The sequence below is a fragment of the Pongo abelii genome, chromosome 20 (genome assembly GCF_028885655.2).
Source record: "Pongo abelii isolate AG06213 chromosome 20, NHGRI_mPonAbe1-v2.0_pri, whole genome shotgun sequence".
NCBI classification, from domain to species: Eukaryota; Metazoa; Chordata; class Mammalia; order Primates; family Hominidae; genus Pongo; species Pongo abelii.
The window spans coordinates 2,095,295-2,116,390 of NC_072005.2; the positions used below are offsets into that span (position 1 = coordinate 2,095,295).

Consider the following 21,096-nt stretch of genomic DNA (forward strand, 5'->3'; position numbering starts at 1 on the left):
TTGAGGTTTGCAATTTTATTAAGAAAACAAAAATTCAACCTATACAAAAAGGAAAATGCTTCCGTTGCAGCAGCCAAGTCCGCGGGAAACGGAGCTGCTCGGGCCTGCCCTGCACCCTCTGCACCCCTGGCCAGGCTAGGTGTCCTGCTGCTGGATGAAGGGGTTGGGGATGGCCTCCATGCCGTCCTGCGGGCAGATCAGCACCACGGATGTGCCCCGGCACACCACGAGGCCCAGCTGCCGGGTGTCCTCCGTGAGCTTGTACTGGTCGTCAGGGTCTGGGGAGGAGCAGACAGAGAGGACTGAGGGAGCTCCAGGAAGCCTCCGAGACCCCCCACCCACCCAAGACCCTTGCTCTAACCTCCCCACCTGCACCCTGCTGGCACCATGAGCATGCGGGGACCTCAGATGGGAGGCACTCTGCGGGGCAGGTCTCCGGCTCCCACGGCCCCTAGAGACCAGCGGCAGCTCCACAGACAGCAGCCACAGCCCTCCCTCACTCCACAGACCATGGGAACAGGGAGGCCCGGGTGACAGCCGGCTAACCTGGGTCTCAGAGCTCACTGGGGCCCAGGCACCAGGGCTGGGAACCAGGTTATCAGACGGCCGGCCAGAATACAGGCACCCTGGGCCTCCTGGTCTCTGCAAGGTCCCTGGAGCCCTAGGGGGCCAATATTCACCCTATAACAAAGAGGCTGGGGGCCGGGCGCGGTGGCTCACACTTGTAATCCCAGCACTTTGGGAGGCCGAGGCGGGCGGATCACGAGGTCAGGAGATGGAGACCATCCTGGCTAACACGGTGAAACCCCATCTCTACTAAAATATACAAAAAAATTAGCCGGGCCTGGTGGCAGGTGCTTGGAGTCCCAGCTACTTGGGAGGCTGAGGTAGGAGAATGGCATGAACCCGGGAGGTGGAGCTTGCAGTGAGCTGAGATCGCGCCACTGCACTCCAACCTAGGCGACAGAGCGAGACTCCATCTCAAAAAAAAAAAGAAAGAGGCTATTCATGTGGGGTGGGGACCATGTGGGCTGGCACCCCAGGGAAGTGCCAGCAAGCCCAAGACAAGCTCTCAAGAGGCTGAAGGTGACTAAAACTCCTCACTACTGTGGTCCTGTGGTGGTGGAGGCATGGGAGAACCATGGGGCCCAGGTTTTTAAAATTTTTTTTCAGACACCAGGTCTTGCTCTGTTGCTCAGGCTGGAGTGCAGTAGCGCAATCACAGCTCACAGCCTCAACCTCCTGGGCTCAACAATCCTCCTGCCTCAGCCTCCTGAGTAGCTGGGACCACAGGCACATGTACCGCCATGCCTGGCTAATTAAAATTTTTTTTTTTTGTAGAGACAGGGTCTCACTATGTTGCCCAGGCTGGTCTTAAATTCCTGGGCTCAAGTGATCCATGGCCAGCTCCAAGAATAAATCTTGTCTCAGTATTAATGGGTCTAAGGGGCAAGACCTGCTCTCTCCTAAGTCCTGGCATTCCCCCAATGCCTGGGCTGGGATGGGGACTTGCCGGCTGGGAACTTGCCGCAGGAGCTTCTGGGGGAGAGTCGGAGGACTTGGCGGCCTCACTGGGGAGGAGAGCGAGCAGGGGCAGGGAAATGAGGGAGGGTCCTCTGGGGAGGGGACGGGGACCCTGCGTTCATAAGCGGGGATTAACAAGGGCAGAAGAGGAGAGGGGCCCGAGAGGAGCCCCACAGCATGCTCACTCCCCTACAGCAAGGCTGCTCTCCACTGGGCGCCACACCTCACACCTGGAACCCCAGCACTGTGGGAGGCTGAAGCAGGAGGATGGCTTGAGTCCAGGAGTTCGAGACCAGCCTGGGCAACACAGTGAGACCTCAGCTTATCTCTTTTTTTTGAGACGGAGTCTCACTCTGTTACTCAGGCTGGAATGCAGTTGCACCATCTCGGCTCACTGCGACCTCCGCCTCCCAGGTTCAAGCGATTCTCCTGCGTCAGCCTCCCGAGCAGCTGGGATTACAGGCATGCGCCACCACGCCCAGCAATTTTTTTGTATTTTTAGTGGAGACGGGGTTTCACCATGTTGGTCAGGCTGGTCTCAAACTCCTAACCTTAAGGGATCCCCCTGCCTCGGCCTCCCAAAGCGCTGGGATTACAGGTGTGAGCCATTGTGCCTGGCCTCTCACGTCACCAATTTAACAAAAACTAAAATAATAAAACATTTAAAAAGGGTTGTCCTCTAACTGTGCCGGGCGCCCCATCAGTGTGTAGAGACCAGTGGGTGAGCTGCCAGCTCCCGTCTCTCCAGGCCCCACAACAATGGAGTTTCCAGCTTTGTGAGGACGTCTAGGACTGGTGAGTGCTCAAGCCCGTCCATCGGCCGCCACGAGGCTTCACGTTGGTAACTCAGAGGTTTTGTGGGTTTGAGAGAGGAAGAGCCAGCAGGCAGCCCCACGGCCGCCCCCCTCGCCCCGCTGCCCCCCTCATCCCACTGCCCCCCTCACCCCACCACCCCCCTCGTCCCGCTGCCCGCCTTGGCCGCCGCCCCACTCACCTCGCATGTACTCAATGGTGCCGTCCAGCACAAGGTTGAGAAGTGGGTCGAAGCCCTTCAGGATTCCACTGGCTTGGAGAAATCACCAGGGGAGAGAAATGAGAAGGCATGAGATCCGTCCTGGGCACAGGGCCCGCCCCAGCATGGCCCAGGTATGGGGCTAACTGCTCCAGGGATGGAGGACTGAGGGTAGGAGAGGGCTCCCAGGAGTGGCCGATGACAGCCGCCTCCAGAGTGATCTCCACCACAGGCAGCAGACCATGTCTGCGGGGGGCCAGATGGCAAACACTTCTGGCCGTGCGGGCCACAGGGTGCCGGTCACAGCTGCTGCTCGGGCTGCCTGGGTGGAAGCAGCTTCAGTGATGAGTCCATGTGTGGCTGAACTGCGGCCAGTCAGCTCTACTCACAGGCACTAAACTGTGAATTTCATGTAATTTCCACATCGTGAGACAGTCTTCTTTTGATCCCTTTCCAGCTATTTAAAAGTCATAAAAACAATTCTCAGCTCAAAAGCAAAACAGGCAGCAGCACGTGCACGCGGTGGAACAACCAGCCAGGAAGACGAGCGAAGCTGGCGCAGGCCACAGCGCGGATGTGCCTGAGGACGCGCCTGAGGACGTCACACTCCGTGAGAGACGCCAGCCACAGAAGGCTGCGCACCGTGTGATCCCATTTCTATGAAATGTCCAGGACAGGCCAATCCACAGAGACAGGGAGGGGATGCGTGGGTGCCAGGGTCAGGGAGGGGACAGGCAGCGATGGCTGATGGGGCAGGGCTTCCTCTAGGGGCGACACAGTGCTCCGCTCTGACAGCGGTGATGACTGCGCTGCTTGACCCGTGCTGAGTCCCTCAGTGAGTTCACGGAATACAAAAGAACAAATCCCAGCCCCGCTGCTCAGGGCTTGTGGGGAGCGGGCAACAGAGATGCTTTGAGACCCAGGTGCAGAGGCTTCGGGGGCTGAGACGGTCTCTGTGGCGTCTCTCTCCACACTGCCTGCCCCACCCCTCAAGCTTCGCCGCCTTAGGTCACAACTTGCCACCTCAGGTTAGGGCTGTCTGACCCGGTGGTGATCTCTGCCATCTGATCCTGCTCCACAGTGTCTGGTGACACTGAGAGGGGTGAAGGGGGAGCTGTGTGTCCCCAGCAGAGGCCGGCCCACCCTCCCTGCCTGGGACTCCCCTCCACTGCCCTGCAGGCTCCTCCAGCCGAGGCCCAGCAGCGGCTCTGCCTCTGCGCTCACTGAGGGGCGTCCCACAGCCACCCCCTCCCTGCCCTCCTTCTTACCCCTGTCATCTTTCAGGTGCTTCCTCCAGACACCAACCCACAGCCCTTACGGTGCTGCCCTCTGCACGCCCCCGCCAATCTCGGGAAGCGGGCACCACCAATCTCGGGAAGCGGGCACCACCAATCTCGGGAAGCGGGCACCACCAATCTCGGGAAGCGGGCACCACCAATCTCGGGAAGCGGGCACCACCAATCTCGGGAAGCGGGCACCACCAATCTCGGGAAGCGGGCACCACCAATCTCGGGAAGCAGGCACCCCAGGCATTATTCTGCCCGCCTGTCTCCTCTCAAGGCAGGGCCAAGAGCCCGTCCACGGCTGCTCCACACACACCGAGGGCCGCCCTGTGCAGTGGTGCAGGGCGAGGGTCTGCAAACCACGACCCTCAGGTGAACCTGCCTGCCGCTCCTCTCTGTAAGTCAAGGTTTCACTGGTCCGCCACCACACTCGCCCGCTCAGGCGCTGACCAGGGCGGCTCTCCCGCTCTGCTGGCATAGCTCAGTGGTTGTGACAGAGACCATCTGGGCTGCAAAGCTAAAGATATTTGCCGTCTGGCCTTCTACAGAGAAGGTCTGCCTGCCTGCATACAAGCTTCCGTCCGCCTCCACAGGCTTCGGCTTCCACCTCCACGGCTCCCTCTCTCTGCGCTCAAGTCCCTCCCCTGCAGAATGAAACTCACCTATAAGATGGGGTCAGATGCAGCTGTTCAGGTCCTTGGCACCAGCCTGACCAGTGAGCCCTCCCTCCTCATGGGGACAGATGTGAGCACTGAGGTAGGTAGGTCTCTAACGAGGAGCCAAGGTGCCCCTCTCTGGAGTGTGGGCTAGGGCCTGTGACTCTGACGGGACAAGATGTCACTCCTGCGCTTAGGTTATGTGGCAAAGACAAGGAACTTTGCAGCTGTAATTAGAGCCCCTGAATCAGCTGACTTTGAGCCAATCAAGAGGGAAACACCCTGGGTGGGCCTGACTGTATCAGGTGAGCCCTTCAGGGACCAAACCCTTCCTGCTTTTTGTGTGTGTGTATGTGTTTTTTTTTTGAGATGGAGTCTTGCTCTGTCGCCCAGGCTGGAGTGCAGTGGCGCGATCTCAGCTCATTGCAACCTCTGCCTCCAGGGCGATTCTCCTGCCTCAGCCTCCGAAGTAGCTGGGACTACAGGCATGCGCCACCATGCCCAAATAATTTTTGTATTTTTAGTAGAGATGGGGCCTTGCCATGTAGGCCAGGCTGGTCTCAAACTTCTGAAATCAAGTGATCTGCCTGCCTCGGCCTCCCAAAGTGCTGGGATTACAGGCGTGAGCCACAGCACCCAGTTAATTGTTCTACTTTTAGTAGAGATGGGGTTTCGCCATGTTGGCCAGGCTGGTCTCGAACTCTTGACCTCAGGTGATCCACCTGCCTCAGCCTCCCAGACTGCTGGGATTAAGGCGTGAGCCACCGCACCCAGCCCCAAACCCTTTCTGAAAGATGATTCTCCCACTGGCCCGAATAACTGAATATGGACAAATGTCAGCTCAGCCTGCAGCACTGTAGGGGCAGACCACCACGGTGGAACAGAGTCCCGAGCTGGCAGCATCTGGGAGCTGCAAGTGTCCCTAGCCAACACTGGCCAGAACAGGGACCCTGGCCCTGCAAAGGTAAGGCACTGAGCTCTGTCAATAACCAGTGGGCTCAGAAGAAGACCCCAAGATGATGGACCCAAAAAAACAACCCTCAGTTACAACCTCCTGAGAACCCTTGAGGCTGTGGCACCCTGGCTCCTGACCCACAGATCCTGTGAGATAATAAAATGGTGCTGTTTAAGGTGCTAAATGGGTGGTGATTTGCCATGAAGGGCACAAAACAAAGGGAAGCAGTGTGATCAGCAAGAGCGGCTGCTCACTCATGTCCTTCCATGTCCGGAGTCAGCGTGGTGTAGACTGAGAAAACATTTTATTCATATTCCTTTTTCTTTTTGTTTTGAGACGGAGTCTTGCCCTATTGCCAGGCTGGAGTGCAGTGGCACAATCTCGCCTCTGGGGTCCAAGCGATTCTCCTGCCTCAGCCCCCTGAGTAGCTGGGACTACAGGTGTGCGCCACCATGCCCAACTAACTTTTTGTATTTTAGTAGAGACAGGGTTTCACCATGTTGGCCAGGATGGTCTTGATCTCCTGCCCTCCTGATCTGCCCATCTCGGCCTCCCAAAGTGTCAGGATTAAAGGCATGAGTCACTGAGCCTGGCTTCCTTTTTCTGAGACTGGGCCTTGCTTTGTGGCCCAGGCTGGAGTGCAGTGGTGTGGTCACAGCTCACTGCAGCCTCGAACCCTAGGGTGAAGCCACCCTCCTGCTTCAGACGCCCAAAGTGCTGGGATTACACACGTGAGCCGCCCCGCCCGGCTGGGGCACTGTGATTTTTAATAACTCTCATGCCACCCAGTTGTCTACAATCCAGGGACAAAGAGGTTTGGGTCCCCGTCTTACAAAAAAAAGAAACCAAAGATCCAAGAGGCTGTTGAATAAGTGACGTGTTGACTGACTGCTTACTTCCTGCTGAGAGCTGCCTCAATTACATACATGCCTGTAACCATTCATTCTCACCACCCCCTGTGAAGTGGGTGGAGTTACCAGCCCCATTTGACAAATGAGGAAACGGAGGCTCGGAGAAGGCAGCTCACTTGCCCAGTCAAAAATGCTAGGCTGGGCATGGTGGCTCATGCCTGAAATCCCAGCAATTTAGGGGGCTGAGGCAGGCAGATCGCTTGAGGCCAGGAGTTTGAGACCAGCCTGGCCAACATGGCGTCTCTACTAAAAATACAAATATTAGCGGGGCGTGGTGGTACACCTGTAATTCCAGCTACTCGGGAGGCTGAGGCACAAGAATCACTTGAACCTGGGAGGCGGAGGTTGCCGTGAGCTGAGATCGCACCACTGCACTCTAGCCCGGGTGACAGAGCGAGACTGCGTCTCAAAGAAAAAATAATAAAAATAAATAAAAGAGATGCTTCCGCATGCGTCCTCATCATCTCTGTTGCTGGGTTTATTTGAAATTTTTAAAGGGGGGGTACCGACAGCGGGAGCCTCCTCACCTTCGCGGCCTCCCTGGAACTTTACCCGGATCGTCTTGTCGATGTACTTGGACAAGTCCAAGATGCTCTCCTTTTTCTTTTTCTCCTTATCCTGCGGGGAAAGCAGAGCGCGTGAGGCCTGGAGCGCGGCCCGAGCCCCACGCCCCCCTGCTCCAGATTCCGCCGCGCGCTCACCGCCATCTTGTCGCGCCGTGTGGCTCTTCGCAGGCACCGCCCCGCGACCTTTGACCCCCCCACGCGCATGCGCGGCGCATGCGTGGCCCGGGGTCTCGGGGCGTTGCTGGGAAACATCTGCCGATGGTTGCGGCGGGCACCGGCCGACATGGCGGCAGCGGTGGAGGCTGCGCTGGCGCGGCTTTTGGCGGCCTTTCTGCTCCTCGCGGCCCAGGTGAGCGCGGCACCGGTCCCGACGGCACCGCAGGCTGCGGCCCTTCGGCCTCTCGGTCCCCGGGCTACGCGCAGGAACGACCCCGCTCGGCCCGTCTTGGGGGTCCAGCCTCGGGGATCCGCGGTCCCCGCGTTGTCGGCCGGCGGTGCCGGGGCCCGGCCGTGACCTTGCGGGTCTGTCCCCGGCTCCTCTCCTTTCCCCGCCTCGGAGGCCCTCCGCCGCTGCAGCGCCCCTCACTTCCCACCGGGTCTGAAGTTTGTGACCCCTCCATCCTCCGGTTCTGCTTCTCCGTTTCGGGGTCTCCAGCTGCCGCCGGGGACGCCTCTCTCCGGCTCTGTGGCCTTGAGCAGGCAACTGCCCGCCCCTCTCCGAGCTTCAGTTTCCCCTTAGGCGGAACGGGCACTGTGCTAAGCTAACCTCACCCTAGGGGGTGCGGTGGGGGAACCCAGAGGCGTCCCGCGCGTCCGCCAGTGACTGGCAGCATCCTGGAGCGGCCAGGAGCCCAGCCCTGCACTGGGGTCGGATCCCCGCTCCATCTTTTACTCCGTGACCTTGGACGAGGGAATTCGTCTGCAGAAGGAGGGCCGACTGTGGTGTGGATTCTGGAGGTTCTGCCCAGGGTGACCAGCGCCCAGGGCCAACAGGCCTTCATTATGTTCACTGTGTGTCATTTGGTGTAAAGAGTGTCAGGTTCTAGTGGGGACAGTCTACGAGATCGCACTGTCATAACTGCATCTTTTATTTTCTTAATTCCAAATCTTCCTTCTCTCCTGAGTTTGGTGGCTCAGGCAATGGAACCTGGAGCAGCCCCACAAATGCAGCCCTTAACCTTCACTCCCCCCTCAGAGTTCTCACTCTTAAGGTGAGAACTTAAGAGTTCGCCGCCACCCGGCTCCTCAGTCTCCACTCCTCCAGCCCCACCGCTATCCCTCTGCTGTGGCTGCCTTTGTCCCCCACATCCCCAGTCCATCCTCGACACAGCAGGAGTGACCCTTTCAAAGTATGTCAGACCGTGTCGCATCCAGATGAGCGCGTCGTCCAGTTGTGACCTGGCTGCTGGGGAAGCCTGCAGCTCATTGCAGGCGCTTCACTCTCTAGTCTTTCCTCTTACCCTGAGATGCCCCTTGTCTCTGCAAGGCTGTCGGGCCCCCTCGGAAGCTTTCTGAGAACCCCAGCCCCACCCCAGCTGCTCTGTCAGCCCCCTTTGGACTCCCCCCATTCTGCAGCCAGGCACCTAGAGCTCCTCAGACATTTGGAAGGAGGGGGAAAGCCAGAGGTGGCAGAAAGATCACAGAACTCTGTGGAGGGAGGGACTCAGTTTGCCTGGGAAGGCTTTTCCGAAGCAGATCTTTTTTTTCTTTTGAGACGGAGTCTCTCTCTGTTGCCCAGGCTGGAGTGCAGTGGCATGATCTCGGCTCACTGCAACTTCCACCTCCCGGTTCAAGCAATTCTCCCACCTCAGCCCCCTGAATAGCTGGGATTACAGGTGCGTGCCACCACTCCTGGCTAAATTTTTTTTATTTTTTAATTTTTTTTAGTAGAGACGAGGTTTCACCATGTTGGTCAGGCTGGTCTCAAACTTCGGACCTCAGGTGATCCACCTGCTTCAGCCTCCCAAAGTGCTGGGATGACAGGCGTGAGCCACCGTGCCCGGCCCCGAAGCAGGTGTTCTGAATGATGAGTAGGAGTTTGCCGGGTCAGCAGGAGGGGAAGGGTGTTGGAAGCACCAGAAGCAGCATAAGCGGGGGCTGGGAGGTGTGAGAGCTGGCAGGTTATTTGGGGTTGGTAAGGGGTGGGCTGTGGCTGGAGTGTAGGGTGGAATAATGCTGGAAGGAAGGGTTTACACCCTGAAAGATGTCACCACCAAGGAGGCCCCGGGGGGTGGACCGTGGAAGGAAGCTGGAGCAGGGGCACAGAGGAGGGGGCAGTGGTGCGAGTGGCCCCAGGCAGAGGGTGAAGGCAGAGCATTCAGCCTCCTAGTCTGGACGACAGGCCGTCTGGTGGAAGCCAGGCCGTGGAAGGCGGTCGGTGCTGGGGTGCGTGGACTTTAACCTGGGCGGGCTGAGGAGTGTGAGCTTTATCCGGAGGGTGGGGAGTCAAAGGACGTGTCAGAGGGATGTGAGAGAGCAGGTGCTCCTGCCCCTCCCAGAACCCTGGTTGTAAATACACCCTGAGACGCCTATCCCTGGAGGGGGGCGGTGCTTCGGGGCAGTGGAAATTTGAGTCTGATTGCCCAAGAATGAGACTTGCTCTCAGGGCAGGAGCCTGGTTGGTGTCTGTGACCCTGAGCGAGGAAGTCGACCTCCCCAATGAGACACTTCCCCTCCCCACCCCACGGAGCCGCTCCTCAGCAGATCCGAGCTGGAGCTGGTGGCCCCGGCTGGATCCAGCCCGGCTCCTGGAACTCCTCAGTCTTCCCAGAAGGGAGGCTCTCCCGGCCTGGACTCACTGGCCTGTTTCAAAGGCCCTTGACATGGATGCTTTCACAGTCACTTCGAAGCAGGGTTTCTAAGCCTAGTAGTTTCTAAACCTGTGTGCAGTTGCAAAGCGTTTGTGCTGCAATTGAAGGATTTGGAGGTCGAGGCTTGGGCTTTGAGCCTGTCCTTGTAGCCTGAGCTTTTTCTGCTCCTCCAAATTTCGGTGGGCCTATCTAGAACTCAGGGCCCTCTTAGAGCTGTGGCCGTTGGAAGAATTGTTCCCCGTTCCTTTAACTCAGCAGGTGAGGAAACTCTTCCCGGTGAGATGTCGCGTTCTCTGGCCTTTGATAGAGGCACAGGCTTGTTTTTTTAATGGAAAACCAGTTTTGCGAATTGTGGAGAGGAAAATGCATGAATGTGCTTTTGTGCTTTTAAATGACCCTTTTAGAGAGAAGCAGAGAAGCAGTTCTATCAGTTCCCATTTTACACAAAAGACACTTTTCACCAAAGTCCCTGATCCCATAGAACAGAGCTTGGCAAGTGTTTTCTGGGAAGGGCTAGACAGTAGTTTTGCTGGGCTCTGTGGCCCACGTGCCCTCTGGTTTGGTTGCTTGGTTTCTCCTGTTGTTCTTCCAGAGCCAGAGACCCTTCCTTAGGAATGGGCTTGGCTGTGTTCCAATAAAACTTTATTTACAAACACAGAAGGTGGGCCGGACTGTGGATTCTTGGCCTCTGCCGTGACCCATAACATCCCTCCTGGAGTAGGTGCGAGGGGTTCTGGGGGGCTGTGTTGGAAGGGGCACCCTCCGGGCTCGGCACCGGGGCCAGACTAGGGGGTGCTCTCACGGGCAGGCAGTCTGGTGGGCAGAACTGGAAAGAAAGGGCTCCTGACTCTGCCTGGGTTCTTGGGGAGGTCACATGGGAGGTGCTTGGAGTTGGGCTGGGGCAGCTGTGGGAAGGAAGCAGCATTAGCCAAGAGCTATGAGACCCCCAGTCGATTGTGGGGACCGGGGCTCCGTGGGCTTCCACCATGCTGCCACCCCGAGGTCACTAGGGCCTTGACCCAGATGCTCCCAGACCAGGCCAGAGATTTCGTGTGATTTCAGTGAGGGCCCGGCTGTTGGACAGCCCGTCTGTGCCTGTGTGCTGGGGTTGGTGTCTGGCACCAGGGACCTTTGAGACCTTTAGCCAAGCCAGAGCTCTCCTTCCCCAGCCCTAGCTTGGCAGAGCTGCTTCTGCACTGTGGGCCCTTGTGGCGTTGTGGTGTCGGCCCTTTTGGTGCCCAGCTCAGCGCCCATCCAGACATGTGGCTGCCACCCTGTTCCTGATGAGGCAAATGGGTGTGGCCTGTTTGTTTCCGTGACAGGTCCCCTGGGGACCAGGGGGTGTGGCTGTCTCTCTGTCTGGGAGGTTTACAGCCTGGCAGGAGCCCTGCAGCCCCAGAAGGCCTGGCCCAGGAGCCTGCAGTGTGCAGATGAGCCCTGCAGCCCCGGAAGGCTGAGGGCTGGGCGCTCCTGAGAACGGGCAGGCCTAGGGCATGGGGTGGGTCTCCTTGGTCCCTGGCACATGGGTTTTCTTCTGGGACCCCTCCTCCCTGTGCAGGCCGGGCTCCCTTGGGGGCCCACACTGAGGGTCTGCAGTGTGGCACAGCAGCTGAGACCTGGGCCCCATCGCTGTGAGACCCTCTGGTAACTGGCGTCCTGGAGAGATGGAGATGTCTTTGTCAGCTGCTGGGTGGGGGCCCTGGGCAGGGGAGCAGAAGGAAGGTGGGGATGGCAGGTGCGGGCGGCTGGACTGGGCTCTGCTGGGAGGGGGAGCAGGAGGAGGGTGGGGATGGTAGGTGCAAGCGGCTGGACTGGGCTCTGCTGAGCAGGGGAGCAGGAGGAAGGTGGGGATGGCAGGTGCAGGCGGCTGGACTGGGCTCTGTGGGAGCAGGAGGAAGGTGGGGATGGCAGGTGCGGGCAGCTGGACTGGGCTCTGCTGGGAGGACCGTGATTCTGCCTAGGCCAGAGTCCTGCAGTGTCCGCCGTGGGACTGCGGTGGGATGCGTGGTGAGCAGTGCCAGCTTCCTATGTGTGGAATCCATCTTTCCTCTTAGCTCCATCCTGCTCTGTTAAGCATTAAATTGAAGAGGCGGGGGCGGGCCCTTCTGGTCCAGGCCCGTCTACTCTGCAGCCCTCCTGGGAGGCATCCAGGGCTTTGGGGCCTGGTCCTGCCCCCTACTTCGTTTTGAGAGCGTGGCAAGGGCCCCGGCTCGTTCTGTCCTGGGTGCAGTGCTCCACCACCGCTGCTCCTCTTGGCTGGCTTTGGCCTGTCGTCCCCGTTCTGTGTCAGGGGCTCCTGCTGGCGGATCCGGGCCTTCTCCCTGTGGCCTTCTCTGAGCTGCTGCTGCTGCAGGCTGGAGAGCAGGAACTTGAAGTCCTGTCTTGCTATTCCTTCTCTTTCCTGCGAAGTGGGAGCTGCTGTGCTGGACTCTGCTGGTTTGGGGCTTCGTGGGGAACGTGACGCTGTCTGTCCTGCTGGTGGCAGCGTGACCTGTTGCAAACCTCAGCCTGTCCCACTCAGGACCTGGTGCCCGTAGGCCCCTTGGCCCACCTGCTTCCTGCTGTTCTTCCAGTGGGAGCTGAGGGGTGCCGACCTGGGGATACCCCTCGTCTCGGCCCCACCATGTGCCTGGGCCCCGGTGTGCCCTGGAGCACCAGCCAACACGCAGTGCCCACGGGGCTGTGGGTCAAAGGCCACCCAGACCTGAGGGGTGGGAAGGCTTGTCCAGGCCTCCCGCCCAGGCCCAGGGCCAGGTCCGCTGGGGCCCTGCCCTGCTTCCCTGCTCAGGGCTCTGCCCTCGGCTGTCGTTCTCCCACTGTGCCCACTGATCCTGGGAGGCCCAGGAGGTGGTGCGATCCCTGTTTTTTGGTGCAGAAACTCGGGAGCCACAAAGGGGTGACCTGACACACTCATGGTCACCAGCCTGGGGCTCCCTGAGGAAGGTGAGCCAGTCTGGGTCTTTGCTATAAACCACGTATGGTCACATCCCTGTCTGTCCTGTTGAGAGGGGGAAGCATCCCAGACCACCTGGTGAATACGGGCGCCCTTCCTGGAGGCGTCCTCCCCTCCTCGGGCCTGTTTCTTGTGGGGCGGTGTAGCCCCGCATGTCCTGTGCTGTGGCTCTGACCGCTGACCTTGTCCTGCAGGTGGCCTGTGAGTACGGCATGGTGCACGTGGTCTCCCAGGCTGGGGGCCCCGAAGGCAAAGACTACTGCATCCTCTACAACCCGCAGTGGGCCCATCTGCCGCACGACCTCAGCAAGGCAGTGAGTACCCGCTGGCCGGGCGCCGCTGCAAGGAGAATGCGGGGGCCCCAGGGCTCTAGAGACACATCCGGCTGGGGCTGCAGGAAAGATCCAGAGGCGAGAGGCAGGCCCTGACCAGGTCTGGGGGACCCTCAGCTGGCCCCCAGTTCCCCTGGGCCTCCCCAACCCTGGTCATCAATGCAAGCTCTCCATGGGGCCTTGGGGTGCAGATCCAGAGGCACCGGCCGAGCTCCATGTGGTAGACGAGGGTCTCTGCTGCTCCATGCCGGGGACCCTATCCAGTGGGCCCAGACAGAGGGGTCCTCAGAAGAGTGACAGCAGAGGGCACAGTGGGGCCCCAGGGACGAGACCTGTTCCTTTCACCATCTTCCTGACTGGGGCACTAACACCTGCTGCTGAATGGGTCCCTCCCTCAGAGGCCCCACCTCCTTTTCCACCGCATCCCTCAGGCCCCGCCTCCTTTTCCACGCATCCCTCAGGCCCCGCCTCCTTTCCCACTGCATCCTTCAGGCCCTGCCTCCTTTCTCACTGCATCCTTCAGGCCCTGCTTCCTTTCTCACTGCATCCTTCAGGCCCTGCCTCCTTTCTCACTGCATCCTTCAGGCCCTGCTTCCTTTCTCACTGCATCCTTCAGGCCCTGCTTCCTTTCTCACTGCATGCTTCACTCTCCGCCTCCTTTCGCACTGCATCCCTCAGTCCCCGCCTCCTTTCTCACTTCGTCTCTCAGGCCCCGCCTCCTTTCCCACCTCATCCCTCTGGCCCCACCTCCTTTCCCACCACACCCCTCTGTCCCTGCCTCCTTTCCCACCGCGTCCCTCAGGCCCCGACTCCTTTCCCCGAGTGCCTCAGGCCCCGCCTCCTTTCCCACCGTGTCCCTCAGGCCCCGCCTCCTTTCCCCGAGTGCCTCAGGCCCCGCCTCCTTTCCCACCGCGTCCCTCAGGCCCCGCCTCCTTTCCCCGAGTGCCTCAGGCCCCGCCTCCTTTCCCACCGCGTCCCTCAGGCCCCGCCTCCTTTCCCCGAGTGCCTCAGGCCCCGCTTCCTTTCCCACCGCGTCCCTCAGGCCCCGCCTCCTTTAACTCCGCATCCCTCATTCCCCGCCTCCTTTCCCATTGAGTCCCTCAGGCCCCGCCTCCTTTCCCACTGTGTCCCGCCCCCCTCCTGGAGCCCTCGAGGTGTGCCGGCGAAGAGGCACTAGCATCTTCCTGTCAACTTTATGCATAGTGTGTGCGTGTGAGCACATGTGTAATCAGTATGTGCCTGAACATGCTCATGTGTCTGCATGTTTATGTGAGTTCGCATCAGTGTATGCATGCATGTGCCTGAGTGTTTTTTGTGTGTGAACACATGTAATAGGCATGTGAACACATGTAATAGATATGTGTGAAGACATGTGCCTGAGTGCATATTTGAGTTTGTGTGTGCATGTGAGCACATGAGTAATAGATATGTGCATGAACATGTGTGCCTTAGTGCGTGTTTGTGTGTCAGCACACCTGTGTGTGTGAGCATGAGTGTAATAGGTGTGTGGGGGCATGTGCATGGGTCCGAATGTGTATGTCTGTTTTTATGTGCACATGTGCGTGTGAGCGTGCGTGCAATAGGTTTGTGTATGGATGTGTGAGTGCATGTGTGTGTATGTGTGTGCAGGTATGTGTAAGCATGTAACTATGTAATATGTTTGTGGATGTATGCATGTGTCTGTGCACATGTGTGCGTGTGTACATGTGTAATAGGTGTGTGTATATGTGTGTACATGTGGATAATAGGTTTGTGTGTGGATGTGTGTGTGCTTGTGTGTTTGGGTTCGTGTGTGTGCATGAGTGTGTGTGAGTGCGTGTGTAATAGGTATGTGCATGTGCTTGAGTGTGTGTGAGTTCGTGTGGTGTGTGTGCATGCGTGTGTGTGTAATAGGTGTGTGTGCCTGAGCATGAGTGCACAGGTATGTGCTTGTGTATGCATGTGTGTGCTGTGTGCTCTGGCTTGGCTGTGTGTGCATGTGTGTGTGTGCATGTGTGTGTGTGCATGTGTAATAGGCATGTGTCTGCTTGAGCGTGAGTGCGTGTGTGTGTGCTTGCGTGTGCATATGTGTGCCGTGTGCTCCGGCCTGGCTGTGTATGTGTGCGCGTGTGTGTGCGTGTGCTCCAGCCTGGCTGTGGTGTGTGTGTGTGCGCTGGCCTGGCTGTGGGTGTGTGCGTGTGCACTGGCCTGGCTGTGGGTGTGTGCGTGTGTGTGCATGTATGCATGTGTGTGCCATGTGCTCCAGCCTGGCTGTGGATGTGTGGTTATGTGTGCGTGTGCTCTGGCCTGGCTGTGGGTGTGTGTGTGTGTGCTCTGGCCTGGCTGTGGGTGTGTGCGCGTGCTCCGGCATCACTGTGGGTGTGTGCGTGTGCTCGGCCTGGCTGTGGGTGTGTGCGCGTGCTCCGGCCTGGCTGTGGCTGTGGGCGTGGCTGTGGGTGTGTGCGTGCGTGTGCATGTGTGTGTGCATGTGTGCGTGTGTATGTGTTCTTGGCTTCAGGGGCTGTGAGGCCCCTGAGAGTTGGGGCCTCGTTCTCTGCACACTGGAAACCCTCCCCCTTCTCACAGATGGCTGGCCGTGGTGGGGCTGTGGTGGGGACCCACTCGGTTTTGCTGAGTGATCTGTGATGGCTCGCGGGGTGGCTCAGGTGTCAGGGGACAGCCATGTCTGTGAGGACTCCGGCCCCGCTCAGATGAGGCAGCCCAGCCCGTCACTCAGGGCCCGGCTGTGGGAGCCGCAGTAGGGATGGTCTGCCTAGGTGGGCCGAGGCCACGCGGGGCTTTAGGCGAGGGCCAGGATCTAACTCAGCGCAGGCTTCAGGTGGGAGAAGGGGCAGCTGGGCCCTCCTGGTGACTCACATCACGTGAGACAACACCGTGCCCTGGCCTTTCCAGTCTTTCCTGCAGCTGCGCAACTGGACGGCCTCCCTGCTCTGCTCCTCGGCCGACCTCCCCGCCCGTGGCTTCAGCAACCAGATCCCGCTGGTGGCGCGGGGGAACTGCACCTTCTATGAGAAAGTGAGGCTGGCCCAGGGCAGCGGAGCACGCGGGCTGCTCATCGTCAGCAGAGAGAGGCTGGTACGGCCCTGCGCGTCCCCCACCGGGCCAGCTCTCTGGGGGCAGAAGGGGGGTGCAGGAGGCAGAGACGGCAGCAGCTGGGGCTGGTCTTCCGACTTCCGCTAAAGGCAGGCCCCTCTGTGGGGAGGATCTGGGCCGAGTGTGACCGGCGGGGGGGGATCCGGGCCGAGTGTGGCCGTGGGGAGGGCGGAGATGAGTCTGTTCTTCCTGCGCTGCTGGCTGGGGCTGTGGAACTTTGGCCGTGGTCTTGTTGGGTGCCTGTCCTAGAGCAGCCCCCAGGGGTGTCGGAGACAATACCCTCTGTGGGGATGGGATTGGGGTGGCTTCTGAGGAGCAGGTGGCCTGGCCCTGAGCTGGTCCTTTCTGTGTAGTCTGGTGCCCTTGCCCTCTAGCCAGTGGGGCTGTGCTGGCCGGTGTGGTCCTAGCCAGGTGGCCTGAAGCCTGGCCCCTTTTCCATCTTCTGTGAAATGGGGCTGTGGTTGAGAGCTGGGGGCCTGGCAGGGCTGGTCACAGCACAGGGACATGCCGACTGCTGGGCTGGGCAGGGTGCATGGCCGCCCCTGAATTGTAGTTTTGGGGTAAGAAGAAATGGAGTTCAGGAATTCCCTGACAGCCCTGCCCGTGGCTCTGGGCTGCCCGCGCCGGCGTTGCACCCCGAGCCTGGCAATCCACAGAGGCCTGGTGCAGGGGCTCAGGGCCGAGGGCAGAGCAGTCCGGGCAGAACCGAGGGTGCCATCCCTGTCCGCACGCGCTGCCGTCGTAGTTGAGAGAGGCCCTCAGTGGGTGCGGGGCTCAAGGCGGCTTAGTGGGCAGGCGTGGGCTGTGACAATTGTCACTCAGGACGTGTATGTGCGGTTCGGGAGTCCCATGGCCGTGGGAGGGATTAGTGGTGCTTTTAGGCCTGGGGCCCTGTTGTCAAGTGAAGAAGTCTCGATGCCCTTCACCCTCCCTGTTCTTGGGTCCTCCTGGGAGGCCGGAGGCTGTCAGCTGCAGATGGGGAGCCAGCAGGCGCCCCCAGCCTGACCCGAGCCTTGAGTGAGGGTCCCAGGAGAGGAGGCGAATGGGTGATGCCTGCCGCTCCCTCCTCTGGGCCCCCAGGTCCCCCCGGGAGGTAATAAGACGCAATATGATGAGATTGGCATTCCCGTGGCCCTGCTCAGCTACAAAGACATGCTGGACATCTTCAGGGTAGGTCTGCGCCAGCTCAGACCTGCGCTCCTGAGGAGATGGGGCAGGGGGCTTCGGGCTGGCTGCTGGGGGGGGTTTGTGCCTCAGTTGGTGGGATTAGGGTGGTGGGTGAGGCGTGGCCAGGGTCTCCAGCCCCAGCCCCACAGCTCACAGCTGCACGTGGACCCATGGCTGGCAGGTGGCTCTGACGCCTGCCTCCGGTGTGTTCCTTGAGGCAGCGTTTCGGCCGCATGGTGAGGGCGGCGCTGTATGCGCCTAAGGAGCCGGTGCTGGACTATAACATGGTCATCATCTTCATCATGGCCGTGGGCACCGTTGCCATCGGTGGCTACTGGGCCGGGAGTCGGGACGTGAAGAAGTGAGTTTCGTGTCGTGTGTGTACTGTGACAGGGGGGCAGGCGGCTCTGACATGGGCCGGGGCGGCCAGTCTTCCCATCCAGAACAGCAGTGAGCACTTTGGCCTTGGCAGGCACGGCTCGCCCTGTGGAGCCCTTCCTTTCTTCCTCAGGAGGTCCTGGGACAGAATCAGGCTCTTTTCCTGCCAGGGTGGGCTCCGGGCACCCGGTGGGTGTGTGGGACTGGGCAGGTGTGGATGTGGCAGGTACGGGCGTGGCAGGTGCAGGGCTGGCAGGTGGCTGGGGCTAGCTACCCTCTCCTGCTGAGCCGCCCGGGTCTGGGGAGGCCCCATGTCCAGGGCTCTTTATGCAGATCCAAGCTGCGGTTGCTGCCCACGTGCCAGCCTCTGGCCCAGCCTAGTGGCCGCCCCAGCTCAACTAAGGGACGTGGGCCCTGCCACCCTCTGCTGTGTGGTCTCTGCCCTGGGGACGTTCGGGGCGGTTCCTTGTGCTTCAGTCCCCCCCGGGTCCCCTCCTGCTCCCGGGTTTTCTGCCCCGTTCCCCTGGGTGGCTGTGGGCTCCTGGGCCCCGTGTCGGCCAGCCGGCCCCAGCGCCCTGCGACCCCATGGTGTCTCCCAAGAAGGTACATGAAGCACAAGCGTGACGACGGGCCCGAGAAGCAGGAGGACGAGGCGGTGGACGTGACGCCGGTGATGACCTGCGTGTTCGTGGTGATGTGCTGCTCCATGCTGGTGCTGCTCTACTACTTCTACGACTTCCTCGGTGCGCGGCCCCGGGCGGGTGGGCCGCGGCATGGAGATGCAGCCCGTCCTGTGCGGAGGGAGGGTGGCGTGCGGGCCTGGCCCCCGGCCTCACGGCCCTGCCCCTGCAGTGTATGTGGTCATCGGGATCTTCTGCCTGGCCTCCGCCACCGGCCTCTACAGCTGCCTGGCGCCCTGCGTGCGGCGGCTGCCCTTCGGCAAGTGCAGGTGAGTCTGCCTGGCTGGCCCCGACGTGCCTGACTGTGCAGTGATGGCCACGGCCTCTTTGCTGCCCCATAGCCCCCCATGGTGCAATATCGCTCAGAGTCTACAGCAGGCGCTCCCTCAGTGCTGGCCTGGGGCTCCTAGGCCCAGGAGCAGGGCAGAGTCTGGGCGAGCTATCATTGGAGCCCGCCAGCAGCCAGGCGCCAGGGGTGGCGGGGGGAGGGTGCACTTGTCCCCAGGAACCCTGCCCCAGGTCGCAGGCTGGCGGGGGCACGGGAAAGCACCAGGGTTCTCCGGGGAACCCAGAAGGTTCCCCACAGCCCAGAGCTTGGCCTGGCTCTTAGGGGTAAAGGGAGCTGCTGGGGGGTCTCCGACAAAGTCAGACCTGGGTCTAGGAAGCGGGGCTTGCCCAGGGGGAGACCTTTTTGTGTTGCCGTCCCTGGGTGAGGAGGTGGGAGGTCTGGAGCAGGCAGGGCCTCGGGTGAAGGGGCGCAGCGCAGGCGAGGGGCTCTGTGGGTACAGCCTGTGGCCCCCAGCGCCTGCCCGGGTCGGGCTCTGCTGTGCCCTTGGGGCGCCTACTGTTGTCATCGTGCGGGATGTGGAGTTTAATGAGGACAACAGAGTGGGGGCTGCCACTCTGGAGGGGGTGCCTGGGCAGGGCCCAAGGGTGGTGGGCAGTGGGATGAGGCCGGTAGCTGGTGGGCTTGGCTCTGACTGCCCCGTGCCCCCCAGGATCCCCAACAACAGCCTGCCCTACTTCCACAAGCGCCCGCAGGCCCGTATGCTGCTCCTGGCGCTCTTCTGCGTGGCCGTCAGCGTGGTGTGGGGCGTCTTCCGCAACGAGGACCAGTAAGTGCTGCTTCCCCTGGGTCCTGGTGGGCAGTGGCGTCCTCAGACACACCAGGGCTGCTGGGGCCCTGACTCCCTGCCCTCCCTGGAGGCCGCCCCAGCCTGGAGCTGCTTCAGCACCGTGTTATGAGAAGCCCTGGCCCCGGGCTGCCCTGACAGTGCCTCGAGGTCGTTTCACCTGGGTTGGTCCGGGTGCCATGGGAACCCTGACTGGAATCCGGGAGGAGAGGCCGGAGCCCCTGTGGCCGGGAGCCACGTCTTCCAGCCTGGATGGGACTCCTTTGTGGGGCATCGCTGCCCAGGGCCACAGTCTGTCCCCCACTGTCCCTGTCCTGGCACCCACATGCACACCGCAGGTTCGAGGCCCAGGGTGTGGGCACCAGGGCACCTGATCCTCTTGGTCATGACTGCTGTGGCCTCTGAGCAGTGATGGAGGTGGGGCAGGCACTGCTCCCCCCACGCTCACCTCCCACGTGGCCTGGACTTGTGGCTGCCTCCTGCCAGCTGGGCCTCCCCCATGAGGCCGAGTGCCTGGCGCCGTGTTGGGAGGACAGAGCTGGCCCATCCCCGCCCGGTCCCCACCGCTGTCGCTGATACCATCTGGCGCTTTCTCCCGGCCTTCCCGAGGCAGCCAAGTACGCTTGGCTTTGGTGTGTATCGGAGCCACGGCACGTTTAACTGGCAGAAGGAAGATGTGAAAATATTTTGAATCCTTTGTACACAAAGAGAAAATGAATCTTTTCAGTTATTTCCAAGCCAGGAAACTCGCTCCGTCACATGAAATTAGCGCAGGCCTCAGTCAGCTGGGCGCAGGGGCTCACGCCTGGGATCCCAGCATTTGGGAGGCCAAGGCAGGACGATCACTTTGCCCAGGAGTTCAAGACCAGCCTGGGCAACAAGCGAGACCCCTCTCTATTTAAGAAATAACATAAAATCAGAAAAAATAACTGGCCGCAGTTCTCTTGGTGCTTGCGGCGCGTGGCGCCTGGAATTGGCTGTGCCAGCGTCTCCCATGGAGGCCTCTGTTGTTAACAGCCGCCCTGCCCGGGAGATGTTTTTATCCCATTTTCAAATGAAGCCTTTGATGTTTGAGATGCTGAGGAGTGCTGGGGAACTCATCCACCAAGTGACAGGCAGAGCCTGCATGGGGGCAGGGGCCAGCGGGGAGGGGACGCTGGGGCTTCGTGGGGCCAGGAGAGAGCCGAGGTTGCGGCTGACTGCTGGGGCCATGGCCTTGTTCAGGAGGCGGTTCTGTGCTTTGCCCCAGGGCACCAACCGCATGGCAGCCCCACCCACTGTGGACCCAGAGGTTCTGTGAGGAAACCTGGTGTGGCACAAGTTTTAACTTAATGAACAGTTTGGGCACGGGGGCTCATGCCTGTAATCCCAGCACTTTGGGAGGCCGAGGCGGGCAGATCACTTGAGGTCAGGAGTTTGAGCCAACAGCCTGGCCAACATGACAAAACCCCGTCTGTACTAAAAATACAAAAAAATTTGCCTGGCATTGTGGTGTGTGCCTGTAATCCCAGCTACTTGGGAGGCTGAGGCAGGAGAATTGCTTGAACCTGGGAGGCAGAGGTTGCAGCAAGTCAAGATCGTGCCACCAAACTCCAGCCTGGGTGACAGAGTGAGACTCCATCTCAAAAACAAAACAAAACAAA

General features: G+C 60.3%; 2 protein-coding genes across 7 annotated transcripts in view; one reads left to right on the forward strand and one right to left on the reverse strand.

Annotated features, from left to right (window-relative positions):
• Positions 1 to 7,129, reverse strand: LSM7 (LSM7 homolog, U6 small nuclear RNA and mRNA degradation associated). Its single transcript, XM_002828413.6, has 4 exons — positions 7,043 to 7,129; positions 6,869 to 6,959; positions 2,519 to 2,590; positions 1 to 278 (listed from the first exon to the last, which is right to left on the reverse strand). Exons 1-4 carry the CDS (start codon positions 7,109 to 7,111, stop codon positions 136 to 138), a joined length of 375 nt encoding a protein of 124 aa, XP_002828459.2. The 5' UTR covers positions 7,112 to 7,129; the 3' UTR covers positions 1 to 135.
• The window catches only part of SPPL2B (signal peptide peptidase like 2B), a 21,741-nt gene continuing 7,591 nt past the window's right edge, over positions 6,947 to 21,096 (forward strand). Inside the window, exons 1-8 of one of the 6 annotated variants that reach the window (XM_024236711.3) lie at positions 6,947 to 7,256; positions 12,865 to 12,984; positions 15,895 to 16,077; positions 17,176 to 17,265; positions 17,484 to 17,623; positions 18,241 to 18,383; positions 18,493 to 18,589; positions 19,319 to 19,435. In XM_024236711.3, coding sequence (XP_024092479.3) covers positions 7,110 to 7,256; positions 12,865 to 12,984; positions 15,895 to 16,077; positions 17,176 to 17,265; positions 17,484 to 17,623; positions 18,241 to 18,383; positions 18,493 to 18,589; positions 19,319 to 19,435 — 1,037 coding nt within the window. In that variant the 5' untranslated portion in view covers positions 6,947 to 7,109. The remainder of the gene's footprint in view (positions 7,257 to 12,864; positions 12,985 to 15,894; positions 16,078 to 17,175; positions 17,266 to 17,483; positions 17,624 to 18,240; positions 18,384 to 18,492; positions 18,590 to 19,318; positions 19,436 to 21,096) is intronic. The other 5 variants (XM_024236712.3, XM_024236713.3, XM_024236714.3 and 2 more) reach the window with 5 other exon arrangements.

Excerpts from the sequence above, each read along its gene's own strand:
- LSM7 (XM_002828413.6), bottom strand. The coding sequence starts at position 7,111 with ATGCGCGTGGGGGGGTCAAAGGTCGCGGGGCGGTGCCTGCGAAGAGCC. Across the intron at positions 6,960-7,042 it reads CACGGCGCGACAAGATGGCG|GATAAGGAGAAAAAGAAAAA; the intron begins GTGAGCGCGCGG and ends CTTTCCCCGCAG. Across the intron at positions 279-2,518 it reads CACCATTGAGTACATGCGAG|ACCCTGACGACCAGTACAAG; the intron begins GTGAGTGGGGCG and ends GCTCCTCCCCAG.